Raw genomic sequence first — 21,077 nt, 5'->3', positions numbered from 1 at the left:
AAAAATAACAAATATATTAAAGTGTTCTTTAAAAAAATCTAATCAAGTTTATACCTGATGTACCTGAAATAAATCTACTCTCCATCAGCATTACCACAGCATTCATCAAGACTGCTTTAATTTTATTAATTAAGAGAGAGAAAGAGAGAGAAAGAGAGAGAGAGAGAGAGAGAGAGAGAGGGAGAGAGAGAGAATGGCAAGTATTGTTGAAGGGAAAAACACACTCACACTCCTTCTATCACACACAGGCTCTTTCTGTTCCGCAACACAGTTTATTAATCTCAACATTTCTGTGACCCTGAAATCTTTCAAAGGCCAGTCTGGTACAGTCCTCTACGGTGTCGATCAGTGTGTCGTCCTCTCGGGCTGTTGGTCCAGATGGCGAGGAGTGGGGTGTTGAGGACAGTTCTCCTCGAAGCAGACTGTTGGCACACTCCCTCACCATAGACTTCACTACTCACCCTCCCTAAACCACACCAACTCATCTAACATCCATATTTAATACATTATGACATCTACAATGTGGTTAAGATTCAATTAAATGTGATTCTATTATTTTAGTTAAAAAATGCATTAAAAAAATTATAAAGTGTATTTATTAAATGAAGTCATACTTTATCTAAACTGAGACAAAAACATGGTGGGGCATCAAATGTGCGTGGAGATACATGTGCGTCCGCCTCTCTCTCAGATATGAAATTTAAACATCACAAATGACCTTGAGATTGTGCGCAGCTGAATGATTTCAGACCTCCGCCTTCACTGTAAAATCCAACAGTGATTCTAACTAACCCCTTTTAGTTAACTTTACTTAATGTCTTAACTTAATTGTTACAATCTAGTAATCTGTACTATTCACATACTATGCTTTGTATACTCAGAAAACACAAGTAAATATTAATTGATTGATTTCAGTTTGGTTTTTGAGGCGGGGAAATTCTTAATGGACTTTTAGAATTATTTCCTCCACTTCTGCAGTTATTTTTCTCTGTTTGCATTCACTCATTTCCCAAAGTCATCTTGAATGTTGAATTGTCAATACAACTGAAAACTTTGAGAGAACATCACATAAGCTGGCTTCAAAAAAGTAAATTTTCCTAAAATGTTTTTAGTCACTGTGGCGAGCAGGACGAGGCCGAGGGCTGTGGGAGAATTAGCGTTCCCTTTATTTATATATATATATATATATATATATAATGTATGGATGAATTATGTATAACTTTATTTGTGGTCCGTCTTGCAATTGATCATGCTTGAGTCACACAGACTTCAACGTTCAGCATGCAACACACAACAATGGTAACAATTATATTTGATTTGAAGTAAATTACCAAGTACTCTCAACAGTTATTTTTTAGTTATGTGTAAGTGAACTATACTAACTAAACATTTGTCAGTACCACATATTATTCCTATTTCACTTAACTTGTTTTGTTTTCTATGGCAATCGGTTTGCATGTTTTTTTTTTTTTTAAGTAAGTCTAATTTGATTGTACAGTGTTGTAAATGCAGCCTAAATAATGTCATTAACATATAAAAGATCTCCAGTCAACATCCAAATGTTTTACTTGAGAATGGCGACAGCAATAATTGCTCTGCACAAGGTAAAGTGTGTGGGTGAGCGAGGCACAACTAATGCTTACATCTTTTCCACGTCAAAAAAACATTTTTTATTAATATGAACGTTGGCATGGATTTTAGCGTACATTTACATTTTACATTTAGTCATTTAGCAGACGCTTTTATCCAAAGCGACTTACAAATTAGGACTAAATTAAGCGAGTCATCATGAAGAGGCAAAAACAACAACAACGCAAGAAGTGCTCAAAATACGAAGTTCAGGTATTATTCAGAGTAGCATAAGCCTGATAAGTGATGTTTCAAGGGAAAGGAAGTGTTTTTTTTTTATTATTTTTTTTTTATAAGGTTAAGTGCTCACGGAAGAGATTGGTTTTCAGCTGTCTTTTGAATGTTGTCAGGGATTCTGCATTCCGGATGAGGGTGGGGAGAGCGTTCCACCAGCATGGAACTGTGAATGAGAATGTTCTGGAAAGTGATTTTGTGGCTTTCTGTGATGGAACCACGAGACGTCGCTCGTTGACCGATCGTAGGTGTCTGGTAGGGATGTAGACTCGTAGGAGTGAGTGAAAGTAGGAGGGAGCTGAGCCTGTGATAGATCTGTAAGCAAGCGTCAATGCCTTGAACTTGATGCGAGCAGCGAGAGGTAGCCAGTGTAGAGAGATGAACAGAGGAGTGACGTGGGCCCTCTTGGGCTCGTTGAAGACAAGACGAGCTGCAGCATTCTGGATCATCTGTAGGGGTTTGGTTGCACATGCTGGAAGTCCAGCCAGAAGAGCATTGCAGTAGTCAAGACTAGAGATGACCAGGGCCTGGACGAGAAGTTGTGTTGCATGCTCAGTTAGGAAGGGCCTGATCTTCCTGATGTTGTGCAGTGCAAACCTGCATGATCGAGCTGTCTTTGAAATGTGATCTGTGAAGGTCAGCTGGTCATCAAACGTTACTCCAAGATTTCTGACCGACCTTGATGGGGTGATTAATGATGACTGTAGCTGGATAGTGAAGTCATGCTTTAGAGATGGATTGGCAGGGAGGACTAGAAGCTCAGTCTTTGCCAGGTTGAGCTGCAGGTGATGTTCCTTCATCCATGTGGAGATGTCCACCAGACAGCTTGAGACCCGTGCAGCTACTGTGGGATCATCTGGTTGAAATGAGAGGAAGAGCTGCGTGTCATCAGCATAGCAGTGGTAGGAAAAACCGTGTGCCTGTATGATGTGTCCCAGTGATGTGGTGTAGATGGAGAAGAGGAGGGGACCAAGAACTGAACCCTGGGGAACCCCTGTGGTCAGCTGATGTGCTCTGGATACCTCGCCTCTCCATGTGACCTTGAAGGACCTACCTGTGAGATAGGACTCAAACCAGTGGAGTGAAGTTCCTGTGATGCCCAGTGATGAGAGGGTGGACAGAAGGATCTGATGATTCACAGTGTCGAAGGCAGCAGACAGATCCAGGAGAATGAGGACTGAAGATTTGGAAGCAGCTTTTGCGATCCGTAGGGCTTCTGTGACTGACAGTAGTGCAGTCTCAGTTGAATGCCCTTTCTTGAAGCCAGATTGGTTGACATCCAGCTGGTTGTTTTGAGACAAGAAGGATGTTACTTGGTTGAAAACAGCTCTTTTAAGTGTCTTCGCAATGAATGGTAGGAGAGAGATAGGTCTGTAATTCTCTATAAATGATGTGTTTAGTGTTGGTTTTTTGAGCAGTGGAGTAACCCGAGCCTGCTTGAATGCTGTAGGGAAAGTGCCAGTATGGAGGGATGAATTGATGATGTGTGTGAGTGATGGTAGAAGTGTGGGAGAGATGGCTTGTAGAAGGTGTGAGGGGATGGGGTCAAGAGGGCAGGTGGTAGGGTGACTGGAGAGGAGAAGTGTAGATACTTCTTCCTCGGTTAACGAAGAAAAGGAGGACAGAGGGATATTGGCTGTGGAAGGGGTCGGTCTGGGTTCCTGTGTGTGTGGAGTTGAGAACTGACCGCTGATAGCTGTTGTTTTGTTGGTGAAGAAGTTTGCAAAATCGTCAGCAGTTAAGGAGGAGGCGGGTGGTGGTGGAGGTGGACAGAGGAGAGAGTTGAATGTCTTGAAGAGTAATCGTGTGTTGGAGGAGCTGTTGATCTTGTTGTGGAAGTATGAAGATTTTGCAGCATGAACATTCAACAGAAAAGGAAGAGAGGAGAGATTGATACATACTCAGGTCAGATGCGTCTTTTGATTTGTGCCATTTCCTCTCCGCTGCCCTGAGATCGGTCCGGTGTTCCCGAAGAACCTCAGATAACCAGGGGTTAGAGGGAGTAGCGCGTGCTGGCCTGGAGGAGAGAGGACAGATAATGTCTAGAGAAGAGGTTAGAGTGGAGCATAAGGTGTCCGTTGCGGTATTCACATCCAGAGATGAGAATTGTGAGGGTGGGGGAAGAGAGGATGACACGGCAGAGGAAAGATGGGAGGGGGAAAGTGAGCGCAGGTTTCGTCTGAAAGTGACTGGTGGTGGGGGTGGTGGTGCAGGGGTAGAGAGTTGTAGACTGAAAGTAATGAGGAAATGATCTGAAACATGGAGAGGTCTCACCAAAATGTTCTCTGTGGTGCAGTTGCGTGTGTAAACCAGGTCCAGTTGGTTGCCTGATTTGTGAGTACCTGTGGTGATGAGTCGTTTGAGATCGAAAGAAGCTAGGAGAGAGGTGAAGTCTGTTGCATATGGCTTTTCGAGATGAATGTTGAAGTCACCGAAGACTAGAAGTGGGGTGCCGTCCTCAGGGAAAGGGGACAGCAGCACATCCAGCTCATCTACAAAGTTACCCAGCTGACCTGGGGGGCGATAAATGACAACAATATGGATCTTAATGGGAGTTGTAAGTGTAATAGCATGATATTCAAATGAGTTGTTGTTGCATAGAGAAGAGAGCGCGGAGTATTTGCAATTGTTAGAAACGAGAAGCCCTGTACCCCCACCCCTCCCAGACTGGCGAGGGGAGTGAGAGAAGGAGAAATTGCTAGAGAGAGCAGCGGGGGTTGCTGAGTCTTCTGGACGAATCCAGGTCTCAGTCAGGCCCAAGATACTAAGAGTAGAATGAGATGCAAAGGCTGGAATGAAGTCAGCTTTATTGACTGCTGACTGACAATTCCATAGACCCACGGAAAGAGAGAGAGGAGTATGTGAGGATGAGAGAATGGGACGCAGATTGGCAGTATTGTGCTGCCTTTTGCGCGTGATGAAAGGGCGTTGCCAAGAGATAACAGGAATGGTTTGAAAGCACATGTTGATTAAGGTGAATAATAAGATAAGTAGAGGGAAGAAAAAAAGTGAATAGGAGATACTTAAGTGCCTTTCTGGTGTCCTTGCTCGGTGGAGTCGCGCAGGTAGAGTCGCTGGTCTTTACCCGAGTCGGTCTTCACACGAGATGCTGAACACGAGAGCTGAACGCTTCCGCTGACGCTTCCGCGACAGCGCGCAAATTACATAGATATACAGATATGCTATCACCGCTTGAGTGAGTACAGCTGTTTCGGTCGGGCAATTAAGTGAATAACGCGAAAATGTGCCAAATCGAAAGTCAAGTCAAGTCAAGTCAAGTTTATTTGTATAGCGCTTTTCACAATACAGATTGTATCAAAGCAGCTTCACAGTATTAAATTAAAATAATACAACAAAGTTTGTTTCAAGAGGAATTTATTGATTGATAAAATTAGATTAAATATCCCCAAAATATCCCCAACTGAGCAAGCCAAAGGCAACAGTGGCAAGGAACCGAAAAACTCCATCAAGTGACCTAATGGTGTCCTAAAACTCCATCAGGTGACCTAATGGAGAAAAAAAACCTTGGGAGAACCCAGGCTCAGTCGGGGGCCAGTTCTCCTCTGGCATTTATGAGCTAGAGGACGGATTGTAGTTTGATCTGTAGGATTATATGAATGCCTGCCTGAAGAGATGCGACTTTAATCTAGTTTTAAACTGGGAGAGCGAGTCTGAGCAACGAACAGTATCAGGAAGACTATTCCAGAGTTTTGGAGCCAAATGTGAAAATGCTCTCCCTCCTTTGGTGGTTCTGGATATCCTAGGTATGACCAAAAGACTTGAATTTAGTGATCTTAAAGAGCGCGATGGATTATAGGGTGATAGAAGATCCGTTAAATAGACTGGAGCTAAGCCGTTTAGGGCTTTATAAGTCAGTAGCAATACCTTGTAATTAATACGGAACTTTATAGGTAACCAATGCAGTGATGATAAAATCTGTGTTATGTGCTAGAGGCAAAGGCTTACGTGCAAATTAGACTGCTATAATAATTAAAATGTTCACTTGCGGCTGTTATTGTTTAATGTGGCAACGCGTCTAACTAAAATACAGAATTATGTGAAGTTAAAAATAGAAAATAAGAAGCGAATCGAAGATAGGCTTACCTTGACTAAAATACAACACTGAAATAACAGGAGAACAGAGTATTCTAGAAAAAACACATGTGCGCTCTTGCCGAGCCTCTAGTATGCTGGTCGCTGGTCCTGGCGTACGCACACTCTAAGATCAGATCTGTGCATACGCACTTTCATAACCCATAAATGAGGCCCTAAGAATCTAGATTTGTTACGTTTTCTGAAAATAAGAAATAAAAACACAATACATTGAGAATTGCCACTTGTAGGGTTTCTGTGACTATAAGTATTCTTATTTTATTATTATTATTATAAAATATATGGGCAGATGACCACAAGTAATGTGGACCCGCCCACTCCTTCACCATCACCAGGACCCGCCCACTCCTTCACCATCACCAGGACCCGCCCACTCCTTCACAATCACCAGGACCCGCCCACTCCTTCACAATCATCGGAGAACTGACTTGCTGCACCCTCACTCCCTCATCAACACACCCGTTATATACCCCGTTCACCTTTCACTCCTTGTCTGATCTCGCTGTAGTATACACTGCTTTATGTCAGACTCCTTACCTATCTACTCACCTGAGATCGTCTCGTCCTGTATCCAGTCTCCTGTCCGTCATCCTGATCCAGATCGCCTGTCTTCGTGTTCACTCGTCACCTGCACAGAGAATCCACTTCAGTCATCGCCAGCTAAGTCACCATCATCATTCTACAGGTCACCATCCTCTCACCATCATCTGGTTCCCGTTGTTCCACCACCTAAACCTGTCTGTCTCCTCCTGTGTTTGGGACAGACGACCAGACCATCATGCAGAGTCCTGTTGGAACCAGCGGGGAGCATTCACCGGATCAGTTTGCCGAACCTGTGCGGCCGGTTCAGCAAACTCTCCCCTCTGCACCACCCGCTCCTTCACCACCTAGTCCCATGGCCCGACCAGTGACATACAAACTCTGGCAAAGACTGAGCTTCTCGTCCTCCCTGCCAATCCATCTCTACAGCACGACTTCACCATCCAGCTAGAGTCATCATTAATCACCCCATCAAGATCGGTCAGAAATCTTGGAGTAACGTTTGATGACCAGCTGACCTTCACAGATCACATTTCAAAGACAGCTCGATCATGCAGGTTTGCACTGCACAACATCAGGAAGATCAGGCCTTTCCTAACTGAGCATGCAACACAACTTATCGTCCAGGCCCTGGTCATCTCTAGGCTTGACTACTGCAATGCCCTTCTGGCTGGACTCCCAGCATGTGCGACCAAACCCCTACAGATGATCCAGAATGCTGCAGCTCGTCTTGTCTTCAACGAGCCCAAGAGGGCCCACGTCACTCCTCTGTTCATCTCTCTGCACTGGCTACCTCTAGCTGCTCGCATCAAGTTCAAGGCACTGACGCTTGCTTACAGAACTATCACAGGCTCAGCTCCCTCCTACTTTCACTCACTCCTACGAGTCTACATCCCTACCAGACACCTAAGATCGGTCAACGAGCGACGTCTCGTGGTTCCATCACAGAAAGCCACAAAATCACTTTCCAGAACATTCTCATTTACAGTTCCATGCTGGTGGAACGCTCTCCCCACCCTCATCCGGAATGCAGAATCCCTGACAACATTAAAAAAACAGCTGAAAACCAATCTCTTCCGTGAGCACTTAACCTTACAGAATAAAAAAAAAAAAAAAAAAAAAAAAAAAAAAAAAAAAAAAAATTTCCTTTCCCTTTGAAACATCACTTATCAGGCTTATGCTACTCTGAATAATACCTGAACTTCGTATTTTGAGCACTTCCTGCGTTGTTGTTGCTTTTGCCTCTTTATGATGACTCGCTGAATTTAGTCCTAATTTGTAAGTCGCTTTGGATAAGGGCGTCTGCTAAATGACTAAATGTAAATGTAAATGTAAATACAATGGTGAGGCGGAGGATTGCAGCGGGTTCCTTCTACAAAGTTCAATATATTTTGAAATGCAACCTCCGCCAAGGTAATACTTCTATAAATGCTTAAGCTCTGCAATTCCGCACGTTGGCGGCATCTAGCGGCTGAGACGGCCATTTGACAGCCTTTTGCCAGGGTCTGAACCCGGAAGTGTGCCATCAGGTGGTAATTTATGATGACCTCGGTTTGGAGAGTTTCATTCAGAAAGCTGTGTGTATCTCTCAATGTCTTTCAGCCCTCTCATTGGATCAACCCGCTTCGCATCCTCCGCCCATCTCTCCATCATTTTTAATATTCGCAATTCCAACTCCTGACTCGCTACAGCGGTTTTGACGGAACAAGATGTTTTTATACCAGGGGCTGAGCCTATGCCGAAGGCGTGGTGAGCTCGTACCAAGGGTGTGGCCTGCTTGCATCACCCGGCACCACAACTTCCTATAGGAAAATTCAACTGCAGTAGCCAACGTTCAACCTGAGGAGGGCAGCACTCAGACGTTTTTACAACATATATTGTAGAATTAAAACACTTTATTCCCAAATGTCAAAAAAAAATAAAAAATAACTTGAATCAATGAACAGCACTAATAGAGCCCCAGTCTTATAGATCATTATCTAAACAAAGTTGTTTTAGGGTTTAGTTACCCTTTAATAAACACTGTGTGCACCTAAACCCTCCTTTGTGTTTGTGACAATAATGTTATCAAGCCATTATTCAGCAGTACCTTGGGTAAAAAAACAACAACAAAAAAACACTTCAAAACACATTATCATGTTTTTTTTTAACAACAATTGTTGATGTCAATGAACTGTAAGTCATGATTCTAGGGCAGGGTCCACATATTTTGTTCTTATTTAAATGCTCCATAAAACTTTTAAAAATCAAGTGTAGCGTCAGTTCTGACAGGTCACGTTAGTCAAGCTCTCATCAGCTGATCCACGTCTACCTATAGGAATACGATGCCTATCACTGTATTCATATATAAGCTCCCTCAGTATTATTAGCAGCTATCGTGTTTCTCAGGAGCTAATTAAATTCGGCTGGCAAACCACATCATCTCACAAGGAATCATGCAATCGGGAATTTAGTGAGAGGAATTCGTTCCCCACAAGGATTTCACCTCAGATTCATTCAAGTTCGTGAACTTGAACACGAGATTCGCGCATTGATCATAAGCTGTCTGATTTGGAAGTGACCTCAGTCTGCATTGCTGCTCGCATCGCTGCATTATTAACACAGGACTCGACGTGATTCATTCTCCATTCATCTCTGAAAGTCTTCATGAAGCTAAGCTAAATTCCTTTTTAATGCTCATTGCTAAAAGCTATCAGGGTACTGGCAATATGCTTGTTGCTAATGCTATACATGTTGCTTGGGCTTATCTAGTCATTTTCATTAAAATGCTCTTGCTAGGCTTATGCAATCATATTGGCTATGTGCGTTACTTACCTACTGTCATTGGCAACTGCTCATGTGGCACATGCTGTGCTTTTAGCACGATGCAGCACAGATTCAAGCAGCTTGCGGTGATAGTTAGGAAATAACAATTCATGGTGCAAACGTAATCATTTCTGCTGTGGCACTGCACAGCTCTAAAAAGACTTAGAAAACAGTCACTATTCAGTTGAGTCAATTCAGCGTTGATTCTGTCGGATATCGGTGTTTCTTGGAAACACTGTGTTCTTAAAGCTATAGTGTATTAGAAATATGCTTGCTCTAAAGGCTATCTGTTGTTATCGAAACATGCTTGTGCTTAAGGCTATCTGGTTGCTATTAGAAACATGCTCACATTTTTTTTTAAAGGGTGGCGTTTATATAGCGCTTTTCTGGGCACTCAAAGCGCTTTACACATAAGGGGGAATCTCCTCAACCACCACCAATGTGCAGCATCCACCGTTTGCAATGCAATGCAATGCAATCGAATATATGCTCATTACTTAGGCTTCTAGTATTATTGACCCTAACCCTAACTGCACTAAACGACATGCTGTTGTAATCAAAGTGATGTTTTAGCCTTATCTGGTTGCATAGAATAAAGAATGAGCTTTTTTTTTTCAATCCGATTATTGCACATGCTGTGGTAAAGTTAGCACATGCTTGTGGCTTAAGCTTATCTCGATTATTACTGTGCAAATACACATTAGGTATGTTCACCACAGAGGTCTGTCATTCAACACTAACAACATCGTAGCTTGATGATCCCGTGAATGAGTGTGGAATCATGGGAGTTGTCATCTTCAACTCCACAACAATGGAATTCAGTACGACGGGAGCAGAAATCATGTTAATGAATGAGGAGGCACACTATACTTCATTGCTAAGCTGCCTAAGACTCAGAGCTACAGAGTGTATGCTTCCCTGACTGGACTACGCTAGTTTTAATACTAGAATAGAATAGAATAGAATAGGTCTTTATTGTCATTGTCACAGGTACAACGAAATTTAAAGTGCTCTCCAGTCAGTGCATCATTCATTGAGTCAATAAAAATAGTGCTAATGCTAGTTATAGGAACATATAACAGCATTAGCAGCATTCATAATCGTCAACATCATAGCATAATTTTATTTTATTTTTAAAACAGTATGAACACACAGTCATTGCATAAAAACAGTGTGAACATACATCTACAGACATGCATACTTTCTGTCATTGCATTGATCTATTTCACATCAGCTTCCATATGCACATTATTTTTTCCCGCTCCAGGATAGGCTCTCCTCAGTGTGGACTCCCAGGAAGCGGAAGTCTGCCACCCTCTCCACACAGTGATGATTAATGGTGGGATCTCTGTTTTCTTTCTCCTGTGGTTTATGATGAGTTCTTTGGTCTTTGAGGTGTTGAGGAGCAGTTTGTTGGCCCTGCACTCATCTCTGTAGGCAGACTATAGTATATACAACATGATTGTTGTATCAGATTTTGCTGCCGCTAGGGGTGTAAGCTTCCCCCAGTAGATCCCATACACTGTTAAATTGGCCACAGCAACACGCTTGTTGCAGTGTGTCTTTGTTTGCTCCTGCTTGAGGTGATACTTCCCCCATTAGATTGGATCTATAGTGCCACTAACCTATGCATATGCCACTAACATCAGGAACATTAACCATCCTATCAGCTTCAGTCGTGTTGGGGGTAGTGTGTAAAAGACATCCAGAATTTCGCTGTCAGTTTGTGTTGGGGGATATTGGCATATGGTTGGGTTATACTGTATATGCTAGGCTGCATGGATGCGCAGGGAGTTCTTGCCCAGAACAGAACCATACCGCCAATCCTAACTCTATGCTAGTTGTCAATCGTATTTGACGATAGTGGTCCTGACAGAACTGCAAGATGTGTGAAATGTGTCGGGTTCTCACTTGCATCAGAAATAGATGATGAGTTCCCCGGGCTGGTGTAGTTATTTCTCACAGGTAAAACAATGATGATCGCTCCCACAGTGAGTACGAGCCCTGATCTAATCAGCCCAGCCTCAGGGTTAGCAGTCGGTCTCCTCACTTACAGCTCCTACATGCCAATATATGGAGCTGCTGGACTGGATTTTCTCCTCTTTTTTTCCCTTCTGTCCTATTCTCGTCTGCTACAGGCCTATTGAACTGAAGAAGAGTCGGTCTAGCCTCTAGCAGAGCCACAAAAAGCTAATTAGCCAATTAGATTAAAAGGTTTTTAAGTGAGTCCCCATACTTCTGAAGACATCTCTTTGAATCAGTAAAGCAACAAATTGCATTTACAAATTAGCTTATAGAATATAAAAGTAATTCACCTCTGGCTCAGATTTCACTATCACTCACTTGTGTTTGTTACTGTGTGCGTTCTGCGTTCTCTTCACACCCGATCCCGCACCACCACAATCCTCATCACTGTAATGCTACACTATCATATTTGATACAATGATATTCAATTTAAATGATAAATAGCACTGACACATTATACATGTACATGATTTATTAAGCTGATAAAAACCCTCAAGGAAAACACATTGCAGTAATACGAATTTGAGGAAATTTGTGCTTAAAACATTGACTTTATTTTTATTTGTTTTCTCCTGATTTTATGCTGCAAAGTGGCCTGGATGCTTCATCCATCATTAGTGGAACTATATAGATACATTTTCCCACATTAGCCATCATACAACATATTATACCTGCAATTGCACTTGTGCCGGTCACGTAATACATGCTCTCTACATTTGGCTCTCACTGCTTAGACTAATGCAAATATGACAGATAAGCTGTCATTATCATTGTCAGAAAACAAAGCATGGCACATCTGCAGGGGCTCTGACCCCTCTTAGTGTTGGTTATTATTTTCAAAGACCTCCGCCATTAGCTGAAATTGAAAAGCTCACCTTAGTTTAGTTTCATTACATTATTTGCTCAACATTCTGCTCGTGGAGCTTTTGAATTAGGCTATTTCACATACAATCACCCATGCTATTTTAGAAATGTTCAACTATGCTTTAAATTCGAAATATTTTTTCTGCAAGCCATGAGTTTGAATTATGGACCTTCACATGGTTAGCTACATATTGTGCTGTGTACTTTTATATACTGTCTACTATCCTTATATAATAGGCAGGATGCATTTTAGTTGCATTTTTATTTTTATTTTTTTTAGATCTGTGGGATACGGAAGCCCTGAACCGCAACGTAAAAAAAAAAAATTATCCGTAAAAAAAAAAAAAATTACGTAAAAAAAAAAAAAATTATGTAAAAAAAAAAAAAATGCTATCATTTCGAGATTAAAGTCGAAATGTTTCGAGATTAAAGTCGAAATGTTTCGAGATTAAAGTCGAAATGTTTCGAGATTAAAGTCGAAATGTTTCGAGATTAAAGTCGAAATGTTTCGAGATTAAAGTCGAAATCTTTCGAGATTAAAGTCGAAATGTTTCGAGAATAAAGTCTTCCGTAGAAGTTGTGTGTGTGCTTGCCGTTATTTCACATTGCCGCACAGGCATTCATGCGTGTGCGTGTGTGTAAATACATGCGCTTGTGAAGTCGAACTGCCGTCTATAATAGACACCGTACGTTCTGGATACATTTTAAGTGCATCATTCTGTATCCAATCATTTGGCCGGATCCCGTGATTTCCTCAAATATAATAACCACTGGTGGTTGAGGAAAGATTCCCTGAAATGATTGTAAAGCGCTTTTAAGTGTAGGCCTACAGTAGACATATGAAAGCGCTATATAAATGCCTCATTCATGCATTCATTCATTCATTCATAAAGCTGGATATCTTGATCCAGTCTGACAGTATATTTTATAAAGTCCTATAGCCTAATGTCATGTTGTAGAATATCCCTTTGTTGAAAGCCCAGATAAAAGTAAAAAGCTATTATTTTGTATAGATCCAGTTCACACACACACACACACACACACACGCACACGCATGAATGCCTGTGCGGCAATGTGAAATAACGGCAAGCACACACACAACTTCTACGGAAGACTTTATTCTCGAAACATTTCGACTTTAATCTCGAAAGATTTCGACTTTAATCTCGAAACATTTCGACTTTAATCTCGAAACATTTCGACTTTAATCTCGAAACATTTCGACTTTAATCTCGAAACATTTCGACTTTAATCTCGAAACATTTCGACTTTAATCTCGAAACATTTCGACTTTAATCTCGAAACATTTCGACTTTAATCTCGAAACATTTCGACTTTAATCTCGAAACATTTCGACTTTAATCTCGAAACATTTCGACTTTAATCTCGAAACATTTCGACTTTAATCTCGAAACATTTCGACTTTAATCTCGAAACATTTCGACTTTAATCTCGAAACATTTCGACTTTAATCTCGAAACATTTCGACTTTAATCTCGAAACATTTCGACTTTAATCTCGAAACATTTCGACTTTAATCTCGAAACATTTCGACTTTAATCTCGAAACATTTCGACTTTAATCTCGAAACATTTCGACTTTAATCTCGAAACATTTCGACTTTAATCTCGAAACATTTCGACTTTAATCTCGAAACATTTCGACTTTAATCTCGAAACATTTCGACTTTAATCTCGAAACATTTCGACTTTAATCTCGAAACATTTCGACTTTAATCTCGAAACATTTCGACTTTAATCTCGAAACATTTCGACTTTAATCTCGAAACATTTCGACTTTAATCTCGAAATGATAGCATTTTTTTTTTTTTTACATAATTTTTTTTTTTTTTACGTAATTTTTTTTTTTTTTTACGGATAATTTTTTTTTTTTACGTTGCGGTTCAGGGCTTCCGTAGTGGGAAGCTATAGATAAGAATAGGAATTAACTGTGAAAGTGTCTTCTAATTTACCAGACAATACAAACCTGCTAAAACAATCCCAAGCTATGAGACGTGTAATTTCTGTGCCACATAGCATCAACAAACATGAGTTTCCTCCAACATCCACCTCATCTGTGATTTGTCGGGCAACAGATTGTCCTGCCCAGAGATCGCGTTTTTTTAGCAGTGACGGAAAAATCTGCCGTCATTTGACACATTACACTGAGAGTGATTGTACCTCTTAAGTGTAATTCTCACCCCTGTCCACTTGGCGGCAAGTGCGCTCTTGCTGACAATCAAGTTAATGGTCAACGAATGGCTTATCTGAGTCACGTGACATTGTTTACAAGCTGATTTATTGACGTCTTTCTGCGGTTGAAACACTGATTAAGATATTACATGAGAGACGTGATTCAGATTTCGGTAAATTGGAGTGTATCTTTCTACTTATTTTCTAATGTTCTTTCATGTTTATTTCGTTCTGTAAAGAGGAGGGGATAATCGCATTCACATGCGTTCCACTTTCGCTTGAACTTTCGCTTGAAATCTCTCACACCACATTAAAGAGCGCCAAAACGGTATTGTCATGAGGTGGAAGGATGAACCCAATTGCAGACAATATGCAAACACACAAGGTTTATTTATAACAGAAAACAGGGAAAACAAAGCCCACGAGGGGGTAAAACAGAGGTAAGGAAGGTTGACTAACAAGCAAGACAATAACTAGACTAAGAACTGGGATATACTACATTCAACTCTTCAGACAAAAACTCTTACTTGACAAGGACCTCTCCGCAATGGTACAAACACAGGCAGGTAACACATTGATTGACAATGAACCGACACAGGACAGAAAACATGAGGGGATTAAATAGGGAGCAAATGAAGAGGGCAACAGGTGATAACGGTGAAACAATAATGACTAAACAAGGATAACAAGGGGGCGGGGTAAGTAACGAGACACCACAAGCACATGGCCCAAACAAATGGCCATGTGCTTGTACACAAAACATGGGTCTGTCATGATCCTGCCTCAAGACTAGAGAAATACAAAGACACAAGGGCAGAATCATGACAGGTATTTATGTTTGAATTTTGTGATAAAATGGACAGAATTTGAAAGCTGAGACTTTGTTTTATATCAAAAGTAACAAAGCACAAAGCTTATTGGGATTTATTGGACAAGAAATCATGATGGATCCTGAAAAGTTCAACTTTCTCTTCATAAATAAATGCATAATCTAGCCAGTATGGTTGCCCTTTAAGTTTGTGAATAAAAGTTCAAATGTGAACAAAAACAGAGCCTAATAAATGGCTTATTATAATTAAAATATGAATATTAAAATGACAGGTAATAATAGATTATGACGTCATTTTTACAACCCTGTCCCTGAAGTCTAACGCGACCTCTGGTCCTGACCCAAGACTCAAGCCATTGGTTGAGTTAATGTTAATGCTCAGAACAAACAGCAATGTATGAAAGCCTCACAGAACCAGCGTTTCTTTTCAGAGAAACCAACCAACAGATGGTTTACTTATAGTGTCCTCTGCATAGCAAACTGGGAGAAGAAAAAATATTTTAACAACAAAATCTCTTCTCATTCTGACAAACCAGATTCATCCTCTGCACATCTCATTATTCAGGAGATGCATAATAAGTGGACTCTGCGTTTGTTAACCATTGCTCATGGTTTAATTGCCCTTTTGTCTCTATACTGTGACAAACTGCAGCTGTCAAATCCTGATGGCTGAAGGGATCTCAACAATACGCCATTGAAGCACTATGTGCTCAGTATTATCTCCTCCATCCCTCAAATCTCAGTGTTTTCAGAGTCATGTCTTTATAAAAATATTTATTTATTTAATATATTTTTATTCAGCAGTGTATGAATGAATTAATGAATGAAGCATTTATATAGCGTTTTCATATGTACTCCTGTACACCCAGAGTGCTTTATAATCATATCAGGGGATCTCTCCTCAACACCACCAGTTTGTAGCATCCACTGGGATGATGCGACGGCAGACACAGTACCAGTGCACAGTAACAGCACAGTGCGCTCACCACCGCTACACACACATCCACAAGGGCCAATGGATGGTATTTGTCTAGGACACTGGGGTTACACCCCTACTCTTTACGAGAAGTGCCATGGGATTGTTAATGACCACAGAGAGTCAGTGTGTTTTGCTAGTGTCAGTCCGACGCAGTTTTCATTTTTACGTCGATCGCCACATTGTTTAAATAGCAAATGCATTTGCACCCTTTGTGGCCCATGGGCTGCTGGTCTGAAAACCAGGTGTGTGTTCAAGCACATTGTTGGTGTGTTGCTATTTTAAGGGACTGAAATAGACTGAGCCATTGACCAACTGAAACCTGCTCTAATGTCAATGGCGCAGTATTTGTTTTGTTATTTAAAGAGAGCGTTAGTAATGTGCGTCTATAGGCGGGTCCACAATGCACATACACTCTGCTTATTACACACACTCTACTTATTACACACACACACACAGCTTATTTCACACACAGGGACGAGCAGCAGCACATAAACTAGCCAAATATCAAAAATAAATGGATTGCAATGTAAAAGATGAATATTGTGTACATAAAGATATGGTGAATCCGGCTTGTCCCGTAGATGGTCTCGCTTTAACCTTGCGCACGAACAGATCCGTTTGCTCTCTGGAGAAGCGTTCGGTCTTTCTGCTTGCAAATTCCCTCATGTAAATAGCGAAGGTCTCTAGAATCATCCAAACAAAACAAATCTTACAAGAGATCTATAGTTTTTTGTATACTTAGTCAAAAGTCCAAATGGCAACTATAGTTGCCAGTGGGCAAATGCCTTGTAAGTACATATCTCAGAGCAACAAAATAAAAAAAACATTTTTTTTTTTTTCTCAGTTTATTAATGTTTTTACTCCACATTTGTACATTTTTACTCAACAAAATTTATATAAATAAATTAAAATATATTTTTTAAAATAGGTTGTTATCAAAATTTAATGTAAAATTCACCTTATAAAAGTTCACCTAAATTTCATTCATGGGGATGACATGGACAATTTGACATGGTTTAGTGTAAGATATTTTGCCCCTATTTTGAAAAGAGTTCATCATTTATTTCAAACATCTGTTTTTCATATAATTCTACAAATTTAAAGTGTGCCACTTAATTTCTGTCTATGTGTGTACTGTAGTGTTTTTTTTTTCAGTACAAAAAAATGCCTAAACTTTAAAGTAACTTTTATTGTTATAATTATGATTTCATAATATGTAGATATGAATATAACTGGAAAAACTTGTGAAAAGATGTCTTTCAGTTAGTCAAATAACAAATAGCAAATAGTGGAGCTCTGCAGCCATCTACTGGTTTAAGTGATAATTTGTTACTTTTAAAACGGCATTTTCCAAAACATGGGCAAAAACCGTACACTCTAAACCATGTCAAATTATCTATGTTATCCTCATCAATGAAAGTTGAATCAATGAGAAAATACCCTGAACAATGCATAAGGGTTTAGACAAATTGATTTATTGTTTTTTGTTTTCATATTCAAGAGATTATAAGCTAGATGCAGCTTTTTTGAGGTTCACATCAAATGTTCTTCGACTTTTATACATAATAAATTTGTTTATGAATGAAGATTGATCTGTTGAAAGCAGTTATTTTGAGATAGATGCCAAATGTTCTCCTCCTATTCATATTTGATATTGAGGGGGTGCATACAACATATTTGCCCACAGACAACCATAGTTGCCGCACATTCAAATACGATTTTCAAAAAAAAAAAAAAAAAAACTGGGGAAAATAAATGCAGAACATGTTAGGTTCCCATGCTACAATGTTTTTTTTTGTATATATAACACCCAAAGTAGGCTATAAAATTGCTAATTATTGCTAATTTTAGATATTATAGATTATAAATGTATAAAATTAAACATGTTTCAAATTAGGCTATTATAATGGTGTGTTGTATGCAAACAGGATTGAAAGTGTATGTTCTGCTCTTTCAGTGGCTGTCTCAGTTCATGTTTAGCACTAACGATCGTGGAGATATTCAAGCAGTTTAGCACTATAGATTTCATGTTCTAGTTTGTTCTCACCTTTCTTTGAAAAGAAGTCAGTTACCAACTGTTTCCTCTCATTTTGTTTTCTTCTCCTGTCTTTCCTTTCTTTTTTGGTGGCCTGATATGGCTCCACCAGATGCTCAACTAACTAACATACACAAAATGCGTGCAGATGGACTAAACCATTTGGCACAATAGCAAGGGGTGGGACCGTGAGACCTTAGATAGTCTTTACTTTTTTTGTATACAAAATGTAGTCAGTCAATCAACCAAGTTATTCAGCCAATACACTAACTTTACAGTTCATCTGACATTCATTATGAAATGTATTTATTCATGAAAATATCCAGGTAAAATAAAATATATTCCAGGCCCTCTCTCCCCTTGGGGCGCTGGTAATCAGCACTGGTTTTACCCCGAGGCCGATGCCCCTGCTGTTATGAACTGCTCCGAGACTCGAAGGAGAAGATCCAAATGCAGCTTTATTACAGAGTAGTCGTACAGGCAGGGTCAACAACAGCAAACAGATCAATGGAGGAAACACAGAGAACATCCGAATAACAGGCAGAGGTCAGGGCAGGCAGCAATTATCAGAGTCCAATAAACAATCCAAGTCAGGCCAGGAAGAGAAACAATCAGGAAACGGTGAAACAGTCCAAGGTCAGCAATACAAGAATCAAACACGGGTAAATAACGCTCAGAAATGCAGCAACAGTACAACAAGACTTCGCACTGAGTGAATGTGAAAACCAGGTATTTATGGTGTGAGTGAAACAAGGTGATAAGACACAGGTGAATGAGATGAGTGCTGATGAGTCCGGGTAGTGAGTTATGGGAAATGTAGTTTGTGAGGAAGTGATCATAGTCTATTGTGGAGCACCCTCTGGTGGCTCTCGAGGGCACTCCAGCTGGTGATCGTTACATAGCCCCCCCCTTTAAGGAGCGGATTCCAGACACTCCTAAAACTGTCCAGGAGGGAGGTGGAGCGGAGGCGGACCCGGGGGCGGGATGGAGGGCCAGGCCCGTTCAGCAGAAGAGGACCTGAAGACTCCGGCAGGGCGGAAGGCCAGGGCGGAGCAGGCTGTGCAGGCGACCAGGGCGGAGCAGGCTGTGCAGGCGACCAGGGAGGAGACGACCCTTCAGGCGGCCAGGGAGGAGACGACCCTTCAGGCGGCCAGGGAGGAGACGACCCTTCAGGCGGCCAGGGAGGCGACCATGGCACAGGAACAGACACCGGCTCAGGGACATTAACAGACACCGGCTCAGGAACAGACACCGGCTCAGCGACAGGAACAGACAGTGTGACAGCGGCCATCTCTGTTGAGGGCTCAGGTTCAGGCGTGTCGGTGGCTATCTCTGTTGAGGGCTCAGTCGACGTGGCAGCGGCCATTTTGTCCAGAGACACTGGCTCGGTGGCGGCCATCTTGTCTGGAGACACTGGCTTGGCGGCGGCCATCTTGTCCGGAGACACTGGCTCGGCACACGTGACTTGAACAGACTCTGGATCGGCGGCGGCCATCTTGTCCGGAGACACTAGCTCGGCGGCGGTCATCTTGTCCGGAGACACTGGCTCGGCGGCGGCCATCTTGTCCGGAGACTCTGGATCGGCGGCGGCCATCTTGTCCGGAGACACAGGCGTGGAGTCGGCCATCTTGTCCGAAGAGACAGGCACGGGAAGAGGAAGAGGAACAGATTCAGGCTCAGTATCAGGCTCAGGAACAGATTTTGTCTCGGCGGGACGAGACACTTGACGGGCAGACGTGACGTGAAGCTCAGTCTCTGGATCGGCAGAACTGACGTGAAGCTCTGGCTCTGGCTCGGCAGGACTGACGTGAACAGTCTCTGGATCGGCAGGCAGGAAGTGAAGCGTCTCTGAGCTTGACGGGACCAGCGGCGGCGAGGGCTTTGAGCTGGGTAGGACCAGCGGCGAAGAGGGCTCTGAGCTGGTTAGGACCAGCGATGAAGAGGGCTTTGAGCTGGACAGGACCAGCGATGAAGAGGGCTCTGAACTGGACGGAACCAGCGGCGAAGAGGGCTTTGAGCTGGGCAGGACCAGCGGCTCTGAGGGCTCTGAGCTGGACGGAACCAGCGATGAAGAGGGCTCTGTGCTGGACGGGACCAGCAGTGAAGGCTCTGTGCTGGACGGGACCAGCGATGAAGAGGGCTCTGAACTGGACGGAACCAGCGGCGAAGAGGGCTTTGAGCTGGGCAGGACCAGAGGCGAAGAGGGCTCTGAGCTGGACGGAACCAGCGATGAAGAGGGCTCTGTGCTGGACGGGACCAGCAGTGAAGGCTCTGTGCTGGACGAGACCAGTGGTGAAGGCTCTAGCTTGGCAGGCATGTCGCTTGCTGTCTCAGGGGCGGTGGGCATGACGCATACTGCCTTGGCTTCGGCAGATTTGGCGTGAAGTGCGGGCTCGGCTGGACTGGCGTGAAGTGCAGGCTCGGCTGGACTGGCGTGAAGTGCAGGCTCGGCTGGACTGGCGTGAAGTGCAGGCTCGGCTGGACTGGCGTGAAGTGCAGGCTCGGCTGGACTGGCGTGAAGTGCAGGCTCGGCTGGACTGGCGTGAAGTGCAGGCTCGGCTGGACTGGCGTGAAGTGCAGACGGTGACATGGCGTACCACGGAAGGAAGCTCTCCAGACATCTGGAGAGTGCCTCTCTCCAATCCAGACCGGAGAGATCGGGGAGCTCCCTCGGGTCGACCTCCTTAGCCAGCAGCCGGTAACATAACTTAATTGCCTCGTCACCCAGAGAGCAAGAGGCAGCGAGAGGAACAAACCCCCAGGTGTACTGGAACAGATCGAGGCTATCCAGGGCCAAGGCCGCGATCTGTCCAGCGAACTCCCGGCTCATGC

General features: G+C 42.5%; 1 protein-coding gene across 1 annotated transcript; it reads right to left on the bottom strand.

Moving 5' to 3' along the window:
- Positions 1-1,720: 1,720 nt before the first annotated feature.
- Positions 1,721-19,644, bottom strand: LOC309485650 (uncharacterized protein; the record flags this gene model as incomplete). Its single annotated transcript, XM_082152580.1, has 3 exons — positions 1,721-2,719; positions 2,918-3,203; positions 19,498-19,644. 3 exons carry the CDS (start codon positions 19,642-19,644, stop codon positions 1,920-1,922), a joined length of 1,233 nt encoding a protein of 410 aa, XP_082008706.1. The 3' UTR covers positions 1,721-1,919.
- Positions 19,645-21,077: the final 1,433 nt, after the last annotated feature.

This window comes from Leuciscus leuciscus, assembly GCF_965113295.1.
Source record: "Leuciscus leuciscus genome assembly, chromosome: 21".
Classification (NCBI taxonomy): Eukaryota; Metazoa; Chordata; class Actinopteri; order Cypriniformes; family Leuciscidae; genus Leuciscus; species Leuciscus leuciscus.
This window is presented reverse-complemented; position numbering and strand designations above follow the sequence as displayed.